Source organism: Falco rusticolus, chromosome 7 (genome assembly GCF_015220075.1).
Source record: "Falco rusticolus isolate bFalRus1 chromosome 7, bFalRus1.pri, whole genome shotgun sequence".
Lineage (NCBI taxonomy): Eukaryota > Metazoa > Chordata > Aves > Falconiformes > Falconidae > Falco > Falco rusticolus.
Window position 1 is genome coordinate 51,569,334 of NC_051193.1, and position 23,961 is coordinate 51,593,294.

Here is a 23,961-nt window from a genome sequence, read left to right on the forward strand (position 1 = left end):
GAGTAGGGGTTAAGACCCTTCTGCTCCAGTAAATCCTCAGCCGTATGAAGTACACAAGTGCGTTCCAGGTATAACTGGTATCTTTGGAGCCTTATCACAGGGACAGCCACTTTGTCTCCTGAGTTAAGTGTAACAATGCTAAGGTTTTGCTATATATTCTGGAGTGCTCATGTCACTGCAGCAAAAGTGCATGTGAAATGAAGGTAGCAGGTGTGGCATGCTTTAAGGATCCTTTAAGGATAAGGATTATCCTATTGGAGCAGATGAAAGAGCAGATGATGTAATTGAAGCCCCCAGGTTCTTTAGACAAGATCTATTGGAGACTGCAAGGTACAATCCTCACATCGTTGTAAGGCATGTACTAATCTTAGATTTAGCATGTGACAATCAAAATCTAAGTCATAAAGCATGGAAGAAAAATTACACTATACGAGCAGGAGTGTCAAATCTGAGAAGCTGGAGGATTTTGCTGTCTCAGTCTATTGTTGTCCTGTGTGCTGTGTCTTGTGCTTACCCTGCCTCTGTTAGAATACTGCTAAGGGTGTATTTTGCTTTTCAATAAGGAGTCATTTGCTAAGTAATAATCATGCAGGAACTTTTATTCTAGGCACACCTATCCTTCAAACTAACATCTTCACCCTAATTCAGAGCTGGAGTTCCTTCCTTGCAGTTATTTTATCCATGAGAATTATTGTTGTTATAGAGGGTGACTGTGATTACTGCTGTGCAAAGATGCAAGAAGGGCAAGGCAGGAACTATGTGTTTTTTCAAGACACACAGAATGATAAATGAAATCTCTTAGTGGAATAAAATAAGCAGAGACAGGAAGAGTGATCAATAGGCACTAGACTGTAAGATGGGGTCTGAGCAAGGCTTAAAGCATGTGATCTGGGAATGTTTGAAAAGAGAACCAAAGATGCATGTGTGCGTGTATGTGGAGGGCTATGAGTGAAAATGAAGGTGTCAGGAATGATGCTGAAGGAGCAAGGCACAGAGTTCACTGGGAGGAGCAGTCCTGCTATGGGGTTTTGCTTTGTTGGTGGAAATAGAACCTTGTGTATATTTTTGTGAGCCAGCAGGACTACCTGCATCACACCTTGACTAATATCATCATTTTTTCCTAATAGGAACATAGATAGGCCTCTGATACTGACATACTGCTTAGACAGAGTAGGCAACACAGGAAGAATTACACTATTTTATTTTGTTTCATTATTTTATTTTTAATTTTATTTCAGGGCTTTAACCAGAAGGAAGCAGATACCACTGTCTCTGTTAGGCTAGGTTATGGCTGTAGGTGGGAATGCGAGTACTTTAGTGTTCATGACACCTGCAGTGAGGAACTGGCAAAACAGGCAAACTGATGTATGTCTGAAGCAGTATTGACATTTTTTACATACTCATTCCATTACTTCAGACAAAGTTATGAGGATGAGCAGTACTTCAGGAAAAGTGGGTGCCTACTGGCTATTCATTCCAGTATTGATCTTGAAAAATCGCATACCTAGGCCTGTTGCCTTCAGTTTTTCAGTGACTGAGGGTTGAAGGAGTCTATGTTAGCTGTGGATCTTAAGATCACTAAATTCACTTAATTCCTATAATAATAAGCTAGTCCATTAGCCTGCAGTGCCACCTAGCCTCCTCATCCTTTGGAAAGCAGGAAATAATGGCGTGAGTATTTAGAAGGATAAAAACTACTTGGAAAACATTAATGTAATGATCTTTTTCCCCCTTTCTTTAAAGATAAAATAATTCGATCTCATCAGAAGATTTTCATCAGCAGTTTGAAAATAGTTGCCCTGGTGTTAGCCAGTGGGGGGGAAAGTGGGAGAAATAGGGATTATTTCTCTTCAAAATGTTAGTTCCTTGTTCAATGCAAGTATTACTCATAATTTGTAAGGTCTGAGCTTGGTAAGGAAGCAGCCAAGCTGGTGCATGACTATTAAATATTTTAACAGTCTGATTCATATCAAAGTGATTCAGAGACTATTGATAGTAGTCCTCTCAATAGTTGCCATGTCTGTGGTGAAGTTGGAGGGGTTAGTGACATACCACTAGTACTTCGTGGCATTTCATAGCGTTCCTGAGTTAAAAGTGTGCAGAGAAATGAAGGCAGCAAATGGAGTTCTGCTGAGATGCTGATATTAGCATTTCGGCTACCTGAAGAAGTCATGCAGAATTGGCTTGCATTCATGGCTGGGTCCCCGGGCAGACTGCTGAGGGGGAAAAACAGCCCTGGGAAAGGGGAACCAAGGCTCTGCTGCCTACCCTGCCCATGCATACCTTGGGGAGCCAGGCCTGCTGCTTTCCCATTCCTCTTTCTTCCCTGATTCTTTATTGGGTGAGAGGAATTTGACGTACTTGGGTTTGGAGAGTAGCTACCACAGAATAGCTGTTTGGCTGTGTTTCATGGGGAGCCGTGGTCCTGAAATTGGAGGAAGAGACTGAGGCATTAGCAAGGATGCAACAGCATCCCAAAATCAGGTTGGACGCAGGAGGTTAGTGAAGGGTAAGAAACACATCCTTATATCCATGAACTCCACCACCTGTGTCTCTACCCTACCTGCCAGTTGAACCTTCTCCATCACTGTTGCAAAACAGAATGTTTTTTCCTTACCCTTTGGGTGGCTGGGTTCACATTTTTTGCTTGCTCTTCAGGTGATGATCTGATTTCTGTGTTACAGGGTTGTTAGTAAGTGATGGGGAAAATAAATTCAAATAATCCATTTCTGACCAGTATATTTCCAAGACATGTGTGATAGCTTCTGCCTTCCTAATTAACAAATGTATTTAATCTGAAGCTTTGGGGTTTGGTAGCTCTGTAGAAACAAACACACAGCTTTTTGCTTAGGCAGCGTTAACCAGAATCTCCCTGCATTTAGACTTGACAAAGTTTAGCACATCAGTCCTTCGCAGAAGACTGCAAAGAGTGACAAAACCTGGAGCTGCTTTCATGGTGTCGACAAAAATAGGCAGACAATGGAACATGTGCACTGCCACAGGCTGCCTTTGTGCAGTGGGCTCTTTCAGTTAGTATGCCATTGCCAAGACCTCAAATTAAGCTCAACAAATGTGGATGGGATGGGACACCATTACTGGTTTCCTTTGGTATGGATTTCAGCTTATGTTATAGCTGTATTCATAAACATTGGTAGCCAGATTATGCCATGTGTACCCCAGCAGGCTTATGAAAATTTGGGGGTGGGAGGAACGAGGGGGGAAAAAATATCTATTGAATTCCGTCTCCCATTCCTTCGAGATTTTCTTCTTTAACAGCAGGCATTCTTTCACTGTTTGATGATCTTTTTATATATGAAGAATGTTGTTTGAGAAGGCACTGCAGTGGGTTTTGGCTTGTCTAAATAAGGAATCATCTGAGTAGTATACACGTGTCTAACAGCCTGTTTGCTCTTACAGATTACATGTAAGGGCCTGTTAGAGCCCTCCGGGTATGTCTTATGGAATATATTAGGTTAAACAAAACCCATCACTAAGCCTTGTAAAGCTGTGAAATGCTATCCACATTCAGAGATCTAATGAATCGACTGAGCTGCCCACTCTACCTAACCAAGCAAGAGATGAGGTGCTCCTGGGGAGTTAGTAAGCTGCCATCTTTGCTTAGGCATAGATCAAAATCTCACTCTTTAAAATTAACAGAGGTTTATTAACAGAAGTTTTTAAGTGACAGGTATTAAAACTAGTAACAAAATGAACTAACTAAAGCTGGCATGGTGGTACCTGTGGTGCTGGTCTGTAGAGCATAGCAGTCTTGAACCTATCAGAAGGCACTTGTGGATGAACCTGCCATCAGATGTGGTATTTGATGTGTCACTCTAGAAGCTAAAAGGTTCCTTGTGTTGTCTGGATGCTATCATAGCTCCGGAGAATCACAGCATGCTATTGTATCTGCTGGCTAATCACCCAACATGAATAGCAAGTAAAACAAGAAAAGGGAGTTAAGCTTTAGTATTCTGAAACAAAAACAAACCAACAACCAACCACAGTGATTTGTGAAGAAATTAATACAATCCAAGTAAAGAGAGTGGAGCACTTGTAATTACTAACCACTGGTTAATAAGCTGTAAGAATAGCTTACAAGTTGCATTTTACCCTACTTTGCACATACAATTAAAAAAATCAATGGAAAAGTTAAAAATTAGGACCAGTTTTGAGACACCTTTCAATATTTTTGTGATTTCTTCATTTCCTTTATGTTCAGGTTCTATGAAAGCACTGCAAAGAGAAGCTTAGGTATAGAATAAAGAATACCTGAATTCTGTGAATACGTTGTGATGCACATAAGCATCTCTTTAATCAATGCCCTGTACCACTGGCTTTGGTAGCTTTTCTGCAATGGGTGGAATGCAGCTATGATGCATCTGCAGTATACGATACTCAGCTTGACTGAAAAAGAGACATAATACCTGGGCATCTAATGCCTGGACACGAATCAATAGGCAGCTTGAGGGTGCTGGCACAGTGTAGCTTAGTAGCTAGGGAACATGTCTAGGAGGAGGTGCCAGAGCTCCCATCTCCTTTTCTGCGGATTGTCTTCACTCAACGTTAAATGCATAAATTGCTTTGGGAATGGAGCCCAGGGCTCTTGCATGCTGTGCTGTGTGGTGAGCAAGAAGGATGTAAGGTGCCTACACCTACTCTGTAATCTGAAGGTTTGGGTGCTTTCCTTGATGGGGTGAGCTGTAAAACTGCAGGACTAAGAGAGCCCAGGTTTCCAGTTCCCTGTAATCTAACTAACAGGTGACTATGCAAAAAGCAGTCAGTGGTCTCAGCAGTGTGTTTTTTGAAGGAGATTGGCCTCTTCTTCAGGATTCTGTGTTCCACTGCCAACGTGTGATGGGGGGATCAGAGCACATCAGGCAGACCAAGTTATCTGGGGGTGTTACATACCACCATGCTGATTTTCTGGGTGTCTGTCAGACTGCAACAGCAGTAAGGAACCACAGTGCCTTCATTGGAGTAGTTCTGGTAATGCTCGGCAGGGTAACAAAGATTGTTCTGGTCCAAGAGGGAGACAGCTTAGACACACACAGAGTTAAGCAGCATCTGGCTTTTTGGATTACAGCTTATGTGAGTACCTGTCTTCTTCTTTGCAAGTGTGGCATTGCACCTCGCTTCAGTTCTCTTTGATCCCGACTTGAGCAGATTTGCTGTTTGGCTGAAGGCTGGTCACGTTCCTTCCCCTATACCTCTGTAACACAGCATTGATGATGTACCTTCTTTCTTGCCGTTCACCTATACCATCGCTCTAAATTACCACCTTTCATTGAGTAGGTGCAGTTGCCTTGTGTGTGTTCATACAGTGCCCAATAAGAGGACCTGCTCCCCCCTCCAGCTTCTAAACATTATTATAACATAATGCAGCCTCTAAACATTATTGTAACATAATGCAAATAAATAATCTGAAGATGTTGTTGATGGAAGAACCCATTTCATGAAACCTGTTTAGCTCCTCAGATACACAACAAAAATTACTGTTACTTTGTACTGTCCCTTTTAACTGCATGCATTGGCTGCTCTTGAACCATTATTGTTTGTGCTGTGAATTTCTAATCATAATAACAACTACTTGCCTAATCCTCAGCATCAGAATGAACATGAATGCTCAGCATTTTCACCCCAGTTTCCAGGTTGAAAGTCTCTATGTACATTGCTTGGCTATCAGTTGACAGTGTTGCTTTATGTAAGCAGAGATGATAAGAGTCCTGTAGTCCTCTGGGGCCTGCCCATGGCCCAGGAGCACCATTTAAGCCCAGCCTGGGGCCATAAGTCTGTGCCCCAGCAGTGCCTGCCCCAGTGGCATAGGTAGGATGCTGGTCTCCAGCTCTGCCCTTCTTGGCCTGACCCAGGGGCTGATGTTTCAGCTTGACTTTAGACCTGCCTTCTCTTTATGAACTTGCCTGATGATCTGGGCTCTTGGCTGAATGTGGTGGCCATCTCCAGGCCTGCCCTGTGCACCTCACTCATGGGTTGTGGGATAGGGCCCTGGGTAGTGACATCCCTGCCCTGCCAGCCCTGTTGCTGCACTCAGGTGCCTTTCCCTTTAGGAGCTGACAGCCTTCTTTCCCCCCTGACAAACAACTTAATATGAAGAAGCTGGGAAGTGTAGCTGCAATGAGAAGGGAGACAAAATGCAAACCCAGGAGTGACTCAATGAGGCACTGAATGAAAATAACTTTGTTTTCCCCAGCTACTAACATGCAACCAGCTTTCAGCTACAGATTTCCACAATCTTGGATAAAATCTTTTAAATGGTTGGAATCATCCAATTTAACTCTTGTTCTTTCCCTTTGTGGAGCCACCTGCAATTAAATATTTCATATATTTCCTTACATAGGGCAAAGCACAAGCCCTCTGCCATTGCTAGCATCATGTGCTGATTTTGTCTCCCCATTTTTTCCCATATCCCACACTCAAGTCAGACCAGAATCAGTCAGCTGCTTGGTATATGCAAATGTATTGGGTAGAAATGAGATAAACCTCTTTCAACCAAAATACCTCCTCTGACACTCCTGGAATAAGGCTACAAAGCTCCAGCACCTACCCAGGAGGTGATTTATTGTTGTAGGTGGAGGAAGGGCAACGTGACTCTCTTTACATTCTTGAATACCCTTCACAATTCTCAGCGACCTGAAAAAATACTCTCTCTAGTTTGTAAAAGGCCATTTTATACTTACTTCAAAAAGGATAGTCTTGGCTAATATGCTCAGAACGGGATAATAATGACAAGTTGATATGGGCAAAAGCACTATATACAATCCAAAATGACAAGTTGTCAAAAAGTATAACGGACAGCCAGGGGTGGTGTACCTGACGTGATGACAAGAACATTAAATTTCTTAAAGTTTCAGCTGGGCAGCCCTGCTGTGAAACATGCTTGAAAGCCCCATTGTGTACTGGGTTGCTAAGGAGCCTTTGAAAGTGCATGAGGGGAAAATAAGGAAATAATTTAAATTAAAATTCCTGAATAGCAGTACAAGTAGACAAACCCTCAGATATGACCATCACCTCTAATACATCTGTTAGTTCTCTCTTGTGCTGCAGTTCTTTTGTTCTTGTCCCCAGTGGAATCTCACAGCAGGGTTTACAGTGGCAAGTCACTTTTGTGTCTGGGACCTGGGGGAGGTGGTGGAAGTTCTTAGTTGCTGCCTTGGTTAATGTACCTCGTAATTACTGAAGGTTGTACCTGGTTCTTTATTTTCTATTCCATGCTAGATGGTGGTATTTTCCTTTTAATCCTTCTCACCTCTTTCTTAATCTAAGAACACGTGTAAGACCACATTGTCTGCTTTAGACAGTGATCCTTGAAGATGCATACTTACTTATGTCATGAATAGTCTGTGAGGATGACCACAGTTAAACTCAAATACATGAATATCTTTGAAGGGAGCACTAGGGATGTGAAGAATTTGAGAAAATCAGGCCTTGCAACAGGCTGCTTAACTGTGAATGAAGGTGTTGTCTAGCTTTAGGCATATGTATGGGAAAAAATGTGTGTTTCTGCTCTGTCCTAAAAGTAGCATAAATGGTTAAAAGAAGAATTCAAAACAGATTCCAAAGCTCCAGTTATTCTAACCAGTAGTAAGAAGAATCTTCCTTTTCCTCTGTATTTGCAATTAATTTAAAACTTAATGTTTTTACAGGGCAAGACTTAGCCCTACTGCCAACAGGCACCAGAGTGTATCTGCAGAATTGTACTCTTGCACCTGAAACAGAACAGTTCAGTTTCTTGACTGGTATCAGCCTGAGCTGTTGATGAAACACTTCAACGCAGCCCAAAGCAAATCAACCCTTGTGAAGAGTTTATGTGACTCTTAAACAGCTTATATTAATGTTAGGACATTTGTATTCAGACTGATGCCTTCTATCTGGAGTTGGAATAAGTCACTTAGAATAGCATGGGGTAGAAAAGGGAACTTTCAAAGGATATCTGAAACACTGATGAGGCTGTCATCATTCGGAACAACTTCTTTCTGTGAAGGGGAAGAAAAGGGAGCCTGGAGCAGCAACATTCTTAACGTAGCTCTGGCAGTTACATTTCGAGTTAGGGGAAGCAAACCCAGGTCTTAATGTGCAAGTGGCATTTACTGTCTCCCCTACAGCAAAAGTCCTTTAAATAACAAATACACATGTAGACTGGCTTTGATCTCTTAAAGCAAGAAAATGAGTTTAAAGACAAATGTTTGGTTTTAATTTTTTTTCCCCTCTTCTGTTTCTAAAATTTAGAAGTGAAATTCTGGTCTTAATTTATAACCCACCACCCCATCACCCTGTGATTATTTTAGAAATGTTTACAGGACAAAACATCTAAGCTTCTGCCTGCCTGTCACCTTTCCCAGATCCTAGTTATTTATAGATATCTGCCTCTGGAATATGGATCTGGATTAAGTCTCTTAATTTATTTAGTGAACTCTTGTCGCAGCACTCTCCAAACTAGCCAGCTGCAACAAGGTCTTTTACCATCTCATACCAACACACTCTTCATGCCAGTCCCTCTGCTGCCTTCTCCTAGTCTCACCTCACCCAGGGCACACGCTTTCCCTCTTCTCTCTGCTTCTTCCTCCTCTCTCTTCCTTGGCTGCCCAGCCACACCTGCACCTTATCTACATCAGCCAACCCGCCCCTGAAGCCAGCCCACAGTTGTGTATTATCAATGCTGATTAACCCAGCTTCATTCCTCTACAAACTCTGGGCACAGCAGACACTGTAATTATTTTAGCAAGTAAGCATGTGGACAAGTGTGGGAAGAGCTTGAGTGCTGCTTTTCTTTTCCAATTACATCAGTCAGTTTAACATCAGCTATTCCCTCTCCTTTTAAGTCTCCTTAAAACATCACCATCGCCAGAGCAGGACACATACTCAAAAGTGACAACCTCAGAGTATCTTTGACAGTTTAGCCAGAGCCCTGGGGGATTTGGTAGGAGATTTATTTTACAAGTTAGGGCATGCTGATGGTCCCCCTTGCAGAGGGAGGTTTTCGTTGCTTCGTAGTCTTTAAAATGATGATGGGGGTATAGTCTGTCCTCTGGGCAGTATCTGGACTCTGAGATGGTGGGGAGCAGGAGGGGGTACCTTCCCCTACCTGTAGAAACTGCTCCTGCAGGTCCAGGCTGCTGAGCCAGATGGTTAATGGCATCTAACAGGGAAGTTGGAGTTGGTGGGTCAGAGGGCCAGGGGTGCTCTTGAGGTGCTGGCCCAGCCCCTGTGCCATGTGTGCGGAATTGCCTAGTCCACCCATGGAATGACTAGCCTGGATGAAATTAATGTGCTGGAGTCTGTCCAGGCCTGAGGCATGGCTTTGCTCTCTCAAAATGCCAATGCATATCACTAGGGCAAAGCAGTTCTGGGTCTCCTTCAGCGGTGGCTGGAGGGAAAGTTTAACGTTTGACTCCGCTGGGCTGACACTTAGCTGTGCAGGATGTGGACTCACTTTTCTTCGTGCTGCCTGTCTTCACCACAGATCCTCCTGCACAATGTAACAAGTAATTTACAAGGCTGCAGCTCTACGATCTTTTCCTTCTGCTCCTGACAAAGGGAGGTGAGCCTTTTCCAGGACGGGATGATTCCCATCCAGCTGAAGACCGTATAGGGAAGGGCTGGGGCATGCTGGGCTTTGCTGATGTAACGGGCTGCCTGCAATTTTCATTCAGATCTGGTTGGCTGTGAGCTGGCAGAGAGCCTCAGATACGCCTCCATCTCAGATGAGGTCATCCCTGCTTCCCTGCTTTTTTTTTTTTTTTTTTTATGGGGGGTGCTGCTTCAGAAGAGTCTGCGGTGTCTGAACGTTTAAGGGTCAGCGTGACAATTGCCCCACCGCTGCAAATCTCGGGGGGCAGGAGCCCCCTCCTCCCCCTCCAGCTGCACCCTTTCCCAGCACCATCGCAGACCCTGCGCTCCCTTTAAAGCAAAGCGAGAGGAGGAGCAAAAGGAAGAGGAATTTACCGCAGTGGATTTTGTAATTGACTCTCGCGTCCAGGTCAGGGGGCACTGTTTGCTGGCGAGGCATGGCAGAGCCGTCCGGGCCTAACACGAGTATAAAGTAGCTCCAGGACGACAGAAACTCCAGACCCCGCCGCTGCTAGAAGTGAAACTACTCGCCCTGCCCAGGCGCCCTGTCCCTTCCCCGCCCTCCCGCGGCGTGCCGTGCAGGGATGCATCCAGCCGGCAGGGGACGGGGTAGGGCCCCCCGGCTGTCAGGCAGTAGGGGCTGCCCGGCGCGGGCCGAGAGCACCCCGCAGTAAGGACTGAGCCCTGCGGACAGCAGAGCAGCATCGCCGGGGGTAGCCGGCCCCGCACCGCGCCTGCGAGGGACCATCGCCCGCTCGGCACCCTCCGAACTCCAGCCCCGGCGCCGGGTCATCCCGCGTTACCTCCCTCGGAGAGCTGCCCGCCAACTTCGGCGCCGACGCCAGCTCTGCCTGCACGGCTGTGGGCAAGATGGGGGTCGCGGCACCCCCCCTCCGCGTCGGGGGCAGCCAGCCCTTTCCTCTTCCTGCCGCCGCCGCCGAGCCCCGCGCCGGAGCCCCTCTGGCACAGCCCCTTCGCCATGTGCTGCCCGGGGCGGGGAGCCCGCCGCGGCGCGCCTGAGCCGGCCGATCAGCACCGCGGACAGCTGCCGGCCGCCCGGGGCAGCTCCCGCCGCGCCAGGGCGCGGGGCCGGCGGCTCTGCCCGCCGAGAGGGCGCCGGTGCGCGGCTCCGGGCCGGCTCCGGGCCTCTGTGCCCCGGCTGCTGGCAGCCCTCCGCCGGCACGCCGCTCCGCCGAGCAGGGCTCCAAGGGGTTCCACACGCCCCCCCAGCCGCCTCTCGCCCGGTGCCAGGAGAGGGCTCGGCTTTGGGCTCGCGGTCTGTCCGTCTTCCGTGGATCGGGGCTTACCAGCCAGGACGGTGCCGGGGTACAGCGCCGTGTGAGCCTGCGGACCCCGAGGTGCGCTACGGAGTTAGAAAGAAATCTCGGATCTGGCGCACTGTGGAGGGGTAACGTAAACCCGATACAACCAGCAAACCCAGCCCAAGCCTTCCTGCCTCCCTGCAACCAACTTTACACCCCCCACCGCCACCCCCACCCACCCCCACAACCACAAGAATTCCCTGCTTTCCTCCTCCCTCCACGCTCCTTCCTTCGGAGACTGTAGGATGAGGCATTTCCTTCTATCTGGCTCAGGGTAAAGGCATACCCTGGGGGCAGCGACACACATCTGGCAGGGACTGAAAGGTTTTAATCCAGCCTCTACTGCAATCAACAATGGCAAATGAACCGGTGATTCTGAACGTTTATGACATGGTGAGTATGAAACAGTACTGATTTGGGGGGGGGGGCGGGGGGCGGGGAGCGACAGTGGGGCTGGGTGGGAGTTTGTGCTTGGAGGCAGGCATTGCATGAAGAGAAGCCAAGCACAGATCCCCAGAGAGGCTGATCCCCACCTGCCCCCCCAAACTCCTCATCATGTTCTAGCTGGCAGAGATGATGCTGACCCTGGCTTTTTCCTTTGAAACGTTTGGCTTTTTGGTTACAGGTAAAACTGTGGCCGATTTTCTGCAGGATCTTTCAGGAGCAGCACTGGGTGAGGGGAGGACTTTTTAATTTCCAGTGTCCCAGTTAAGGAAGGAGATGTGATCACTTCTCTCTTTGTTAGAGATAATTGTCCTTTAATTTTGAGTGAGCAAGCACTGCCATGCTGTGGGGAAGGGGTCAGGATTTCATCCAGGGAGGAGGAACAACTGTAGAATTGCAGCAAGGACAGAGTTTCTAGGCTAATAATTTGGATCAGTCCCTCATATGCATAAGATTGTATGTATGTAACCTCTGAAGATTAATTGCAACAACAGGAGTAAGAAATTGTCTGAACTGGTGAAGTTTCAGCACAGGGTGGAGCACAGGGATGTGCTTCTTGGCAATGTTTCCTGAAAGTTCAGTGTAGCAACTGGTTTCCTTGCCCTCCTCTTGCAAGGGGGGATGTGGGTGGGAATTACCTGTGCTAACAAATCAGAAGATCCAAGTCCTAGCCTTGGCACAAGCTCACAAAGAGTAGAAGGCTTGGCACAAACTGTTTGCTTTCTGGTCTGAAAAGAGCTTAGGAGAGGCATGATCAGACAAGGAATACTTTGATGATGATGTACTTCCCCTCTGGTTTTTGTTTATGAACTAATGTTAAAAAAAACCAAAACCAAAAACACCCCCCAAAAGTAGTTTTCCAATCTTCCAAGAATTTAGTGAACTTTTCTGGGGAAAATACAACTTTATGAGGCCCAGGCACTGACTGAGCTCTAAATATCTAGCTCCAGACTTTTAAGATTATGGCATAAATTTGTGTTTTGTCATCAGGGAGTGACAAATTTCAACTGGAAGCCTACAGAATAATGTTGGTTTCCCTGTTGGGGGAATCCAGAGAATAGACACCAAAGAGATTAGGAGTGGGTTGCTGTAAATGCAAAACCTCTTCTTATTACAAAGATTAAGTGATCTTCTTTTGACTTAAAAAGCTGGGTTGTTTTCTGAGAGAAGAGGGAGTGGTAAGGACTATTTTGGTAGGTATCTGTATTGAAGGACAGTCTGAAAAGCACAATTACAGTGGCTTGAAGCTGCCTCTTCCAGAGCTATTATTGGTAAAATTGAGTAAGTTGGTGTAAAATCCTTCCCCTAAACTTTGTTCTTGAGTGTTTAATGGTCAGTTGTGTTGCAGCTCAAACTGTGAACTCCCCCATGCTGTTCTTCTTCCAACAGGTCTTGTAACCCAAGCAAGTGGTAGCTAGTGCTTGGTAACAAGGGACTGGCATTGCAAATGCATACACAAGAGTTTCTTGTTAATACTTCGAGGAAGATAAAGGAACCCCTTTATGTTGCCCTTTTATTATGTCAGCTGTCTTCCTTGCAACTCTTTTAGTTTGTTTTGCAGCTTGCTGTGGTCTGAACTTTCCTCTCTGTCATTAGCCACTGTTGAGCTGTCCCAAATCAGTGAATATTTTGCTACTGAGCTGAAGAGATCCAAATACTGGATGGACATGGCCTTTGCCTTTTTTTCATGTGATTTGCACCAAAGATGAAGTCTAAAGGACTTACAGGAGAAGGGACTTGTTGTTCATAGTCACTGTGTTCTGAGATGGACACCCAGACACAGTGAACTGAATTGAGGTCATCCATGTAATTCAGACTGAGTAATTTTTGCTGCTTAGGAAGCCATGAAAACTTCCATGTGTGAGTACTAACTCCATGGGTTAACCACTCCGTGCATAGAAACCGTTCTATTTTCATATAGCATCTGTTCGACTACCACTGAGTCACCTCTAGTTCAGGTCCTACGTTGTGATTATTGAGGCTACATGCTTTTCCATTGCTGCTATGGTTTTAACACCATGGAGTTTGGAATGTAGCCATGCAGAATTTGCACTTTGTTACACTGTGGTGGGGAATTGCGGGGGAACTGGGAAATGAGCACATTTGCTTGAATGACTGTTGGAAAACTAGCCTCAGTGAAAAAAAAAACAACAAACCAACAGCTGGGGATAACAATTAACTGAATGTAAAGTTCTGCTTTCCTGAGAAGGCACATGACCCCTGTATGGCATCTGGAAGCACTTACACTGCAGGAAAACTTACCCCTAGGGCCGAAGTCCAATTATGGGCTTTGTGCAGCTATGAAACACCCACTCTGTGTAGTCTTGTGTATTTAAAGATTATAGCTATTTATCCTTTTACCCATTAGATACGTACCAGGCTTCTTCTGGAAAAAAAGTGCTTCTATTTAATGAAGTGTTTTGCACAAACAGCTGAAGCAGGTATGTCTATTTGTAGACTTATTTTATTCAGCGTAAAAGAATTGAGCAAAAATCACTGGGTATTCAAGTGTTCAGAATATCATCATCAAAAGCAACTTCTCTCACCCTTGGCACGCAGGGTGATTATATCCTGGTTTATCTGTTACTAAAGAGCTTTTACACACTTGTAGACTTGCAAAACAGATAGGGCAGGAAAACTTTGCTGCTCAACCAGGATATTTTAAAGAATGAATATGCAGGATATTAAACTCTGATTTAAGTGTGAACACAGCATAACAATATGGATCAAGGGTTTGATCATGGATGAATCTCTTTCCCAATCTGAATCCAGCTATCGTGGACTTACTCTAAGCTGTTCAGAGACCTGCATGACATAACTGAGCCTATAAAATCTATGACAAGAATTTGCTCTGATCAGTCAGTTATCACTTTGCCTTTAGAGGGATAAATCAAATTCCCCTCCATAACCTGCAGCTCTCTTTCCTCCACTCCACCTTAATAAGCTGTTTATCATGGATCAGATCACAGGGTTACTTCAGCTGGGATATCATCCTTTTTCCTCATGGCTTTAAGTCTTTGTGGCTTGCTTTGGAATAGTTGACTTAATCACTGTACATTAATAAATGTTGCCTACTTAAATCAGACAGAAGAGTAACTGCAATTATTGCTTAGGTTTAAATCTTTAACAAGCAAGCTAAACACATTCCACTAAAAATACTTCACTTGGAGGAGATTCAAGTTGGGAGCCCTCATAGTATTTTCAGCTTATTGCATAGCACATTTATGCTATCAAATTAAAAGCAAAGATATTCATATCACTGATGTCCCTCTTTTATTACAGATATGGTTGTCCTGAGTTTCCACTGTCTTTGCAGCTGATAACATACAAAACTGTCATTTTAATCTACTGGTGGGTTTGCTTACTGTTTATGCTGGGGAAAATGAGCCCCTACGATATGCTGCAGACAAGAATGCAGAGCTCTGGTCAGCAGGGAGCCAAGGAGCAATGGTGTAGGGTCTGTTTGGATGAGAAGGGTGAGCCTCTTAGCCGTGTCCCACTGTTATTCCATTGATGCCAATGACATTACTTGTCACCCTCTCTGGAGTGAATGACAGGGAAATAAGATTCAGGTCACTGTAGACACACTAGCTCTGAGTTTTTTCCCTGTGACTTCCAACTTCAGAGAGGTAGCCCAAATGTTATTATTTATAATGGTTCTCCCATATTCTTTCAGTTTTTTCTATAATTTGCCGCCTAAATGGCTGAAAGCAAAGGGTGGCCTGGCAGGTGACTGAGTGAGGTCTCTCTTGCTTCACTGATCGGTGGGTGATGGTGTCATTGGATTGGACGGATTTCTCCATCACATGGAATGGATCATCCAAGTGGCCCTGACAGAAAACCAAATACAATAACATTCTTGTCTCCATGGCAGTGATAAAAGCCCCTGTTTTGCCTTTGTGATATTACAGCAAGAAGCCTGTATTGAAGAAGGGGTGGCATTTTGGGCTGAGGGTGTAAAAGCTTATAGTCATGCATGCAGCTTCTAAGAGTTCCAGTAACATGAATCTCACTCCTGATTGTTATTGGTGTGGTGGAACAGAGCATCCTGTGAGGCTGCATCTGCACAGAGGGCAACATTTCTAGAGAGGGGGAGAAGGAGGAAGAAGGTGTTACAAACCATAAGGGCTTGTGATGAATTTATCTTCCTCCATGGGAGAGAAGCAGTTTCAGTTGTACCACCAAGAAACACTGACCATGGTCTGTGTGGCAAATCACCTTGTGGTCTCCCAGTGGAGGCTGATCAGAGGATGATTACAGCCAGTGAGTGGCTCAGGTGGGGAGAAGAACTCTGATGAAGAGTTTGTTTCCATCTGGCTCTATATGTGTCTGTCATCTTACAATTGCTTTTACATGGATTGGGGCTCAGGGACTGAGGGAATGGTGGGAGGCTGCTGGGTTAAGAAGGAGAACTTGCAAGAGGTAGTCTGGATTTTCTGTCAGTCTCAGGAGAGATGTAGGTGAGATTTTTGGACAAGCAGTTGTGGTGTGGGAACCTGTATGTGGGACTCTTGCATCAGAAACCTGGCATAGGGTGAAAGTTGGGTTTTCTTTATGTACTCTGAGAAAAGGATTGTGAGAGAGTCCCTGTATGAAAAGGACACACCAGCTATCTGTGAGAAAAGGCATAAAGCTAGAGGGTCTGTATGGCCACAGAATAATTACATAACATTTTAGTGCTTTAAGCCAAGTTCTCTGATGCAAAGTAGTATTATGGAGTATTTTTTTGTACTTTTCAGCTTTGTTATATTTAGTATTTTGTTTTAACGTCTTTTGCTCACATGTGATTTGGAGGAGATGACCTGTGTGTAACCATGGAAAACCAACACAGACCCTTCTAGCATCCCTTTTTGGCTTCCTGTGCAAGTGGAAAAGAGAGAGTGAGACTTGGCTACTATAATTAAATGCTTTGGGACTGAAGGAGTAGAGGTGCTTTGTACCTCTAACTTCAGCACATAAGGAGCCTTTGAGTCTATTTTAGTAGCAGCAACAGGATTGCAAGCAGAGCACTTCATTCTATGAAGTGATTATTTTAAGCACTGACTAAATCACAGAATGTTTTATTATCTCTCTGGAGGAAAGAATAAGTCTAGTTACTCAGAAAAATGTCAACATGTTGATGATTACTGTTAGTAGAGGTCTCAGATGCTCTCGGCAAACTTGGAAGAGTGAGAAATCCTATTGCAGGTTGTGGCCCCATCTCTGCACTACTCATTAGTTGGTTTTGTGTTGCTGTGTGTGGAGAAGTGCAGCATCACCTGACTCTTCGGTATTCCAGGAAGCCACAAGGAGAGCAAGGGGACTTTTTTTGTCAAGTAGGTTGATAGCTGTGGAGTTTCTTGCTGTGGTGAGCTGAAGAGATGCTCTAAGTCGATAGAGCAACTTATGGTCTTGAAAGGTTAAGCATATAGAGTCACTAGGATCTCTTATTTCTTTTTCCTCCTTCATATGTTAGCCAAACTGAATGTATTTAATAAATGGAGAACAAAATGCGAAATACTGCCTTTGGGAGATTTTAATTAAATTCTGGCAACTCCTTATATATATATATATGTATATATATGTTGTTCTGAAACAAACCCATCACTTCTTAAAACTAATTAAATGAAATGTTTTGACTCTTCCTTAAAATATTTGCCAATCATCTCTGGCCAAAACTATTTGTCAAATCTGAACCATTTCAGTTCTCCAAAACATGCTATTCACTCAAATTTGCCATGTTGTTGGAAGGGCTTGATAGATGTATCATGTTCTTATTTATTCTGTGGCCACTCTCAGAGCTCATAAGGATTCCCTCTTCAATGAATAAGCCATGGCTAAGGAGGACCTTCTCTGTTTTATCTTCTTCACAGACTTGTTGTGGGGGTAAGGTCAAAGGTAAATCCTTAAATTCCTGAAGGAAAGGGGAAAAATTTGGCCTTAGAATTTTACTTTATCATTTATCCAGAAGTTTATTCATTCTGCTGTCTTCAAACCATATCAAGTACAGTGTACTGGATAACAAAACAGAATGGTGAGATAGCAGGTGCCTGGTGTCTAGTAAAGGGTTCCCCACAGCGCTATAACATGTCCTACATAAATGCTAGACTGTCGAAGTGTAGTTGAACATAATGCTAGTCACAGGTGGTAGTGTGAGAGATCAGACGGAGCTCAGATGCTTGTTTTCTGTGCCTTCCTAGAGCTTTTAGTTGGCCTTCTGTACTGCTTTTGTTTTTGTTTTGTTTTGTGGGTTGTTTTTTTTTTTTTTTGGAGGGGAGGGTGTTGGTAGACTGAATTTAGACTGTTAAAGTATGCTTGTGCTGCATAATAGGTCTGGGGTTCATAATCACTCAAGTAAAGTAATGGTCCTACTGCAAAATCTGCAACAGTAATGTCATAATATGATACAAGTTAAATGGGCCCAAAAAATTGCTGGGAAGACTCTTGGTTAGAGGCCAGAGAGACCACTGCTGTGATGAGAAAGGAGGCAGAGAAAGCTGCTTTTGCTGGATGTCAGCAAAATGTTGAGCCCAAGATACGAAAGGGCTATCTAGACTGCTTAACTTTTCTTGGATGTAACATTTTCCAGTGCAAATGCTCTGGACTCTGGAGGGGAAAAAAAAAAAGTGTTGTGGCAAATTTGATGGGAGTACATTAGAGTTTTCAATTAAATCGGGCTGAGCAGCCTGGCAGCATGTGCAGGTAAGGAAAATTAGGCTTCGTTTCTGCTTCTCTTTTCCTCCTAGACTGCATCAATTTAATTTGAGTGACAACAGGCTGACCTCAAGCAGGCCAGGCATAGAGTGGGATTGCTGCCTTGCCCTGCTTGAACTCGGGAGCAGAGGGAAAAGGAAAGCAGTCTGGTGATGCAGAGCACTGTGGTAGTCAGTTCCTGGTTCAAGCCTGTGAGAAAACGAGGAAATGCAAGAGACAAGTGATGTTTAGTTGCATCTTTAGAGAAAGGAAATCAATTGGAGGAAAAAAAGGCAAAAACCCTAATACACTAAGCTGCAGCTGAGTCTATTCCTTCAAGAAGAAGGAATCCAAATATGCCATCTGATCTAAGAAGCTGAAGAGTAAGTGACATGGCCTGGGTTAATAAGTCCAGTGATGAAGTGTGCCCATTTATGCATAATAAATAGATTTTTGTTGTCTTAGCAACAGCTTGGAGATATGTTATCCATCAGGGGAACGGTTTGTTTTGATGTTGTCAGGGTGACAAGCTGGCTACCTGTCCATGCTACTGCTGATCTTCTCTAGCACTGCAGTTCTTTAGCAGACTACTGTATGCTTATGCATGAGATGTTTTAGGAGCTATCTCTTGATGGTACATAGAGCACTGCTGTCTTCAGCTACAGTGTCCACCCCATCAGCAAGCTCATTGAACCGGTGGTCTGTTGCCCAGTGGACTGACTTGAACTGACTCATCCAGGGCAATGTGGGAGTTGTCACTTCTGCTGGTCCTGCATGGTCTAGGAAAGCTGCTCCACAACACGCACTCCTTTATATTGGCGAATATAAAAAACCTGTATGAGCGAGGAGAATCTACAAAAGCTAGCACAGCATAAAAAAAAAGTGTGAATTCTGCTTCTGGAGCAAAGTTTCACAAGTCCTGTCGTTAGCTCAGTTCCCATATCAGTGCTCTTGAGCTGGACCTGCAGGTGACAATCTGACTCTAGTGTCTCTAAAGTACTCATTTCAAGGCAGCCTGAACTCTTGCAGCGTCAGGAGTCTTATGGGCAGGATTTGAGGTGTAAACCCAGGGGTTTAAGGTAAGGTCTGCTGTAACCTAGAGATACAGAAAACTTTTGCTGCTACTGGAAGTTGTCCTTTAACCCCATACACAGGCAAAGCCACAATCCCCTGGCCTGTCTCTGAGCAAGTCTGAGAAATGATTGTTTCCTCTTGAAAGCATATGGAAGCTGGTTTCCAGTGAATTTTCTCTGTTGCTTTTTGGGATTTCCCCAAACAGCCTTTTAGAACATGACACTTCTGTCAGCAAGATTTATCCTCTGGCTCATTAGGTTGTCAAGGTTCCTAATGTCACTTGGCTGTTCTTTAAAACAAACAAACCAACCCCCAAAACAAACAAAATCCTTAGTGCTGATGAAAGCTGATGTGTTGACAATACTGGAGACTGTCGCTCACCTACCAAATAAATTTATATTGGCAGTAACAAAGCAGACCCTTCTGCCTTTTGTGCCTCATCCCTGCTTTATAGGTTGAGCTGCTCTGGTGTGGTGGCTCAGCTGGTCACCCATCTTCCTGCTGAGGCAGCCCACAGGGACCAGTTACATGTGCGGTTGGCGTGTCTGCTGGGGGGAGCTGAGCATTAGTGATAGGAACAGAGCTGCTAAGTTGGAACAGCTGTCAGATCCATTTCTAAGTGTGGTGATGGGCAGGTATATAGTTGTACATTAGTGCAATGAACTGAATCTAAATGGGTGTCCTAGGGCCGAAAACTATGTTAATGACCTGGGTTGCCCTTATTCTAATTCTCTGTTCCAGTCTCTCTTGTTCCTGTCATTATGCCAAGGTGACGTAGCTGAAGCTGGGGAGGGAGGCAGAGACCAATCAATAAATAAAATCTATATTTCTGCTGGGCAGAAAAGAAGCAAAACTCACAAGTCTGATGATTCTTTCTCTAGCAAATGGACTTAAACTGTTAGTAAACAAAATATTTCATACTATTCCTGGTAAACATTGGATGTTCTTGAGTATGAAGGATCTACAGGAGTGAAAGTAGATACCTCCTTACATCAGAGCTTTATCTAATCGGCACATGAATCTGTGAGACCTCTTATCTTGGAGCAAAATACAAGGCTACGTCCTAAGAGTGAGGAATTGTTTTAATTGGTAACTTAGTTTTTCAGCAATGAATCTCGAGGTGTCCAGAAAAGCAATGATACAGGAAGAAGAAATGCTGTGGGTTACAAATCATCTCTGATAGTTAGGAATGCTTATCTACAGAAGCAAGTGTCAGATGCTAGAAATGCTGAAGGCATTTCAGCCTGTTCAGTAAGTACCTTCATCATGTGGGTCAACAAATGGGTTTAATGCTGTGAGACTACTGATGGATCCACATCTCTGGGAGGTGAAGAACCTGGCACAGCGTAAGCTCTGTTGATAACATGGTTTGCTGAACCTTCAACCATGGATCTATTACTGTGCTTCCCATGTAGTCTTAATTAAACCCACAAGGCACTGTCAACCCTCTTGCTGCTCTCTTCAGTATCTTCTGCCAGTGATTGATTTATACTGGATACTGATGCAAGAAAAAACTTTCCTGGATGCTGATTGCTGCCTTGGGGTTTAGAGTGCATGAAGAGCCTCATGTTGCCTTCTAGAGTGAATTATAGGCTTTGCCATAGGTTAGCTTCCCCTAAATACGTGATGTTCTTCCACACATCTGTTCTTGGATTATCTGTGTGTCTTGCTCTGTTTGGGACTACTTGGAGCAGGAGATTTTATAATTGCCCTGTATTTGTCATGTCCCCCAGTTCTGGATTCTCCTGGTGAATGTGAGAAGTGACAGAAAGAGAGGACCGAGATATTAAGCATGGGACTAATCTGATAAATCACTGCCTCTGTCATTAACCTGCACTCCTGGGGCAAGAGCCTCAGCAGGCTTCCACGAGTTGCATGAGAGGCAGCCCAGGTCGTGGGTATTTCCAGGCAGGGCTGAGGGGCTTTCTCAGCAAATCACTTATTTAGATAATGGAAGGCTTCATTCAGCTGCCTAAGCACAGACATGGGGGGCCATTTTAGGATATCTGTCTGACCTCTGGCTTCCTCTCGGGAAAGGTCCCAGGTCTCTTCCCTCATGGATCCTCTTTCATAGCTATCAACTTTGTAAAGATGTCTTGAATATTTTAGGGCATTTCAGATGGCATGACATGCCCAGAGGTTCTGACTTAAGTGCTACTTTTGTGCTGGGGGAGGATCAGTAGTAGTTTTGCATTTGACTTCCACTGTCTAGTGTGCTGATGCATCTGGAGTGACAGAGACCTGGTCAAAATCCCTGAGGGACTTGAACAGAACTGCCCCTTCATGCAGGTCTACCATAGAAGCAGACAGCAGGCAACTCTGGATTTGGTTGTTCTGGGTCTCTTGTGTCAAAACATTTAGGTTTTATTTGAAATACTAATCAGAAGAGTGGATGTTTCCAGTGGATCCTAGCTGTTCCAGGAGGGTGTTCAGGCTGGAGCCAGGCTATACCGTTACTCACACATGTTCAGTGGGCCAGAGGACATGTATGTTACATGAAAGGAATCTTTTCTTTACTTTATATGAAAGAAAACCGCTTCATCATGAAGGACTGAGATGGCCTGAGTGACCAGGCTGCTTCCCTGTGAGGCAGCTGGAGGGCTAAATCCTATCTGGAGGATGAGGTGGTTAGAAAGTTGGTCTGTACCCACCTGGACAAATGTCTGAACAGAAAGCACTTGCTCCTCCTGGTAAGCAGAGGCCAACCTTGCTCTTCACTCCTCTTGTTGCTTTGCTTCCGTTCATGGTATTTTTAGCCAGATGTCGGGCTTTGCTGCCCTGACAGGATCTCTTCTGCCCTTTCCTCATTAACTGGCTACCTAACCTGGACAGTCAATTACTTGTGCAGCCTTTTTTCTGTCCCAGCACTAAGCATACACAGGCTAGTACATCTATAGAGTACCACTGTGATGGAGGCATTGTGGTAAGGTGGGAAGGCAGTGCTGGAGGTTTCCAAATCTGTGGAGGCCAGAGCTAATGATGCATGTCCTGAGCTGAAATCCACCCACCATCTGTCTCCAGTTCTAACATTCACTGTTCCTGATTGCAGTGCCTTTTGCCATGCCCTTGTTCACTCTTAATTTTTATAGCTGCTCATTACCCAAGACAACTGACTATCTTCTCTTTGGCAGTTCCTTGGGATGTGGAATAGACATATTTTCTGCTGCTGGAGCACTGTGCCTTGTGTGCTTGCTGCTGCAAGGATATTGGGGGCCAGTGCATTGAGGAATAGGTTGTACTGAAATGAAACAGAACAGATTAATTCCAGCATAAGCCAATAAGAAACAGGGACAAGCTAAATGGGTTTGTTTCAAGCTCACGTATTCTTGGGACCAGAAGAAAGGAAGTATTACAAATCCCTTTTTTTCCCTTATGGGTCTCATAATATAAGCAAAAAAGCTGTGACTTCTGCGGAGCAGAAGCCTCCTGAAGGATAAACAAATGCAAACCACACGGATCCATGAAAATTTCAGTTGTTTTTATTGTCTAGATCAAATTCTATCTGCTCCCATGGGCAGAGTGCTGCTGGCAGGGGACATTGCAGCATGGTAGCCAGAGGCCTTGCCAAAGCCAGGCAAGCAGGCAGGACGCCCTGGGGGGTAAGGGAGGACAGAAAGGTGTTCATCCCAGCACCCCGTTAATTGGATTGGTCATACATCCCCCTGACTGCTGAGCTACTCTTCTGACCCTTGTATTCTGGCAGAGCTATTGGGAGGGAACACTTCATCTGAGAGCTGGATCAGGGGCAAGAGAAAAAGGGGGATGGGGAGGGAGAGACTCCTTGTACTTCTCTCACAGTCTTCAGCCCCACAGGATCAACCAGAACTTGAACTTCTTCAACACTCTTTAAAACACCCTCTACTTCTCAGAGAAAGGCAAGGAATTGGGCAGCACGCTGGAGTAAAAATGTCATTCTATCTTTCAAATCCACCTCTGCAGTAAAGTTATGCTAGGAGGCTCACACGTCCATCTGTGGCTTTTTAGGCACTGTTTGTAATATGGCATGTTATTGAAATGCTTCAAGGATTCCCTTTGTAATGTGTAATTACTCTGAGAGACACAGTTCAGCGCCTATTGCAGCTGCTGTTTTGGATAATTTTGATACAGTTAAAGCTGTTGCTGGATCAAATGAATTTATGCAGATGGAGATTTTAAAGTTAGCATAAAGAACAATTTAATAGTCTAACATCAGGTGCTTAAAAATCCTGTACTTGGTACCTCTGAACTTGAATTCTACTTTGCATACCCACAGGACTTTGAAGCATTTTTCCAGCTGTCTGTTACCTCTCCTGAGGTCTCAGAGGTGTCTCATTAAAGCTGATGTTAAAGCCTATTGAATACATGAACATACCTTCTAATGATGCCTCTCATTTAGGTGAGTTGTCACCAGGAATTGGCAGGGATTGCTGCTGCTCTGGTCCCCTGGTGGTTAATATGGTGAAAGCCACCTGGAGAAGTGCAGGATGATACCTTCTGTGCTGGGAGACAAAAGGCAAACTGTCTTGAAAAGGCTGCTGTCTTCCAGGGGCACACCAACCTTGTCACCTTCTCACCCTTACCAGCTCCCCTCCTTCTGTCCTGCAAAATGCAGCCTCAGCTCCCAGAGCTTGCAGATGGGAGGCATCTGTCCTTGGGCTCTCAGTGTTTCCAGCCAGTTAATTATTAATCATCACAATATCCCTTATGTCAAGCATCTGAACTGCCCGTGAAGCATGGAGAACTGCTCTATCACTAGAGTCAGAAAGCTTTTAGTGCCCTGCCACTCATTATTTGTAAAGTTGTTGTTCTGTCAAAGACCTTAAGCATCCAGAAGTGATAGTTACTTCATCTGAGCCCCACACCAGATGAGCTGGTGCTAGCAGGG

At 44.7% G+C, this 23,961-nt stretch overlaps 1 protein-coding gene and 1 long non-coding RNA gene across 5 annotated transcripts in view; one reads left to right on the forward strand and one right to left on the reverse strand.

Annotated features, from left to right (window-relative positions):
• The first annotated feature begins 9,762 nt into the window (after positions 1-9,762).
• Positions 9,763-23,961, forward strand: part of LOC119151266 (deubiquitinase DESI2-like) — a 58,052-nt gene continuing 43,853 nt past the window's right edge. Inside the window, exon 1 of one of the 2 annotated variants that reach the window (XM_037395017.1) lies at positions 9,763-11,300. In XM_037395017.1, coding sequence (XP_037250914.1) covers positions 11,293-11,300 — 8 coding nt within the window. In that variant the 5' untranslated portion in view covers positions 9,763-11,292. The remainder of the gene's footprint in view (positions 11,301-23,961) is intronic. The other variant, XM_037395019.1, reaches the window with a different exon arrangement.
• LOC119151270 lies at positions 16,849-23,724 on the reverse strand. Of its 3 annotated transcripts, none has more exons than XR_005105360.1 (2): positions 21,749-23,724; positions 16,849-17,244 (listed from the first exon to the last, which is right to left on the reverse strand). It is a non-coding gene; the product is annotated as an uncharacterized LOC119151270 (long non-coding RNA). The 3 variants fall into 3 exon arrangements; XR_005105362.1 differs by lacking the exon at positions 16,849-17,244 and adding an exon at positions 17,557-18,233; XR_005105361.1 differs by lacking the exon at positions 16,849-17,244 and adding an exon at positions 17,557-20,842.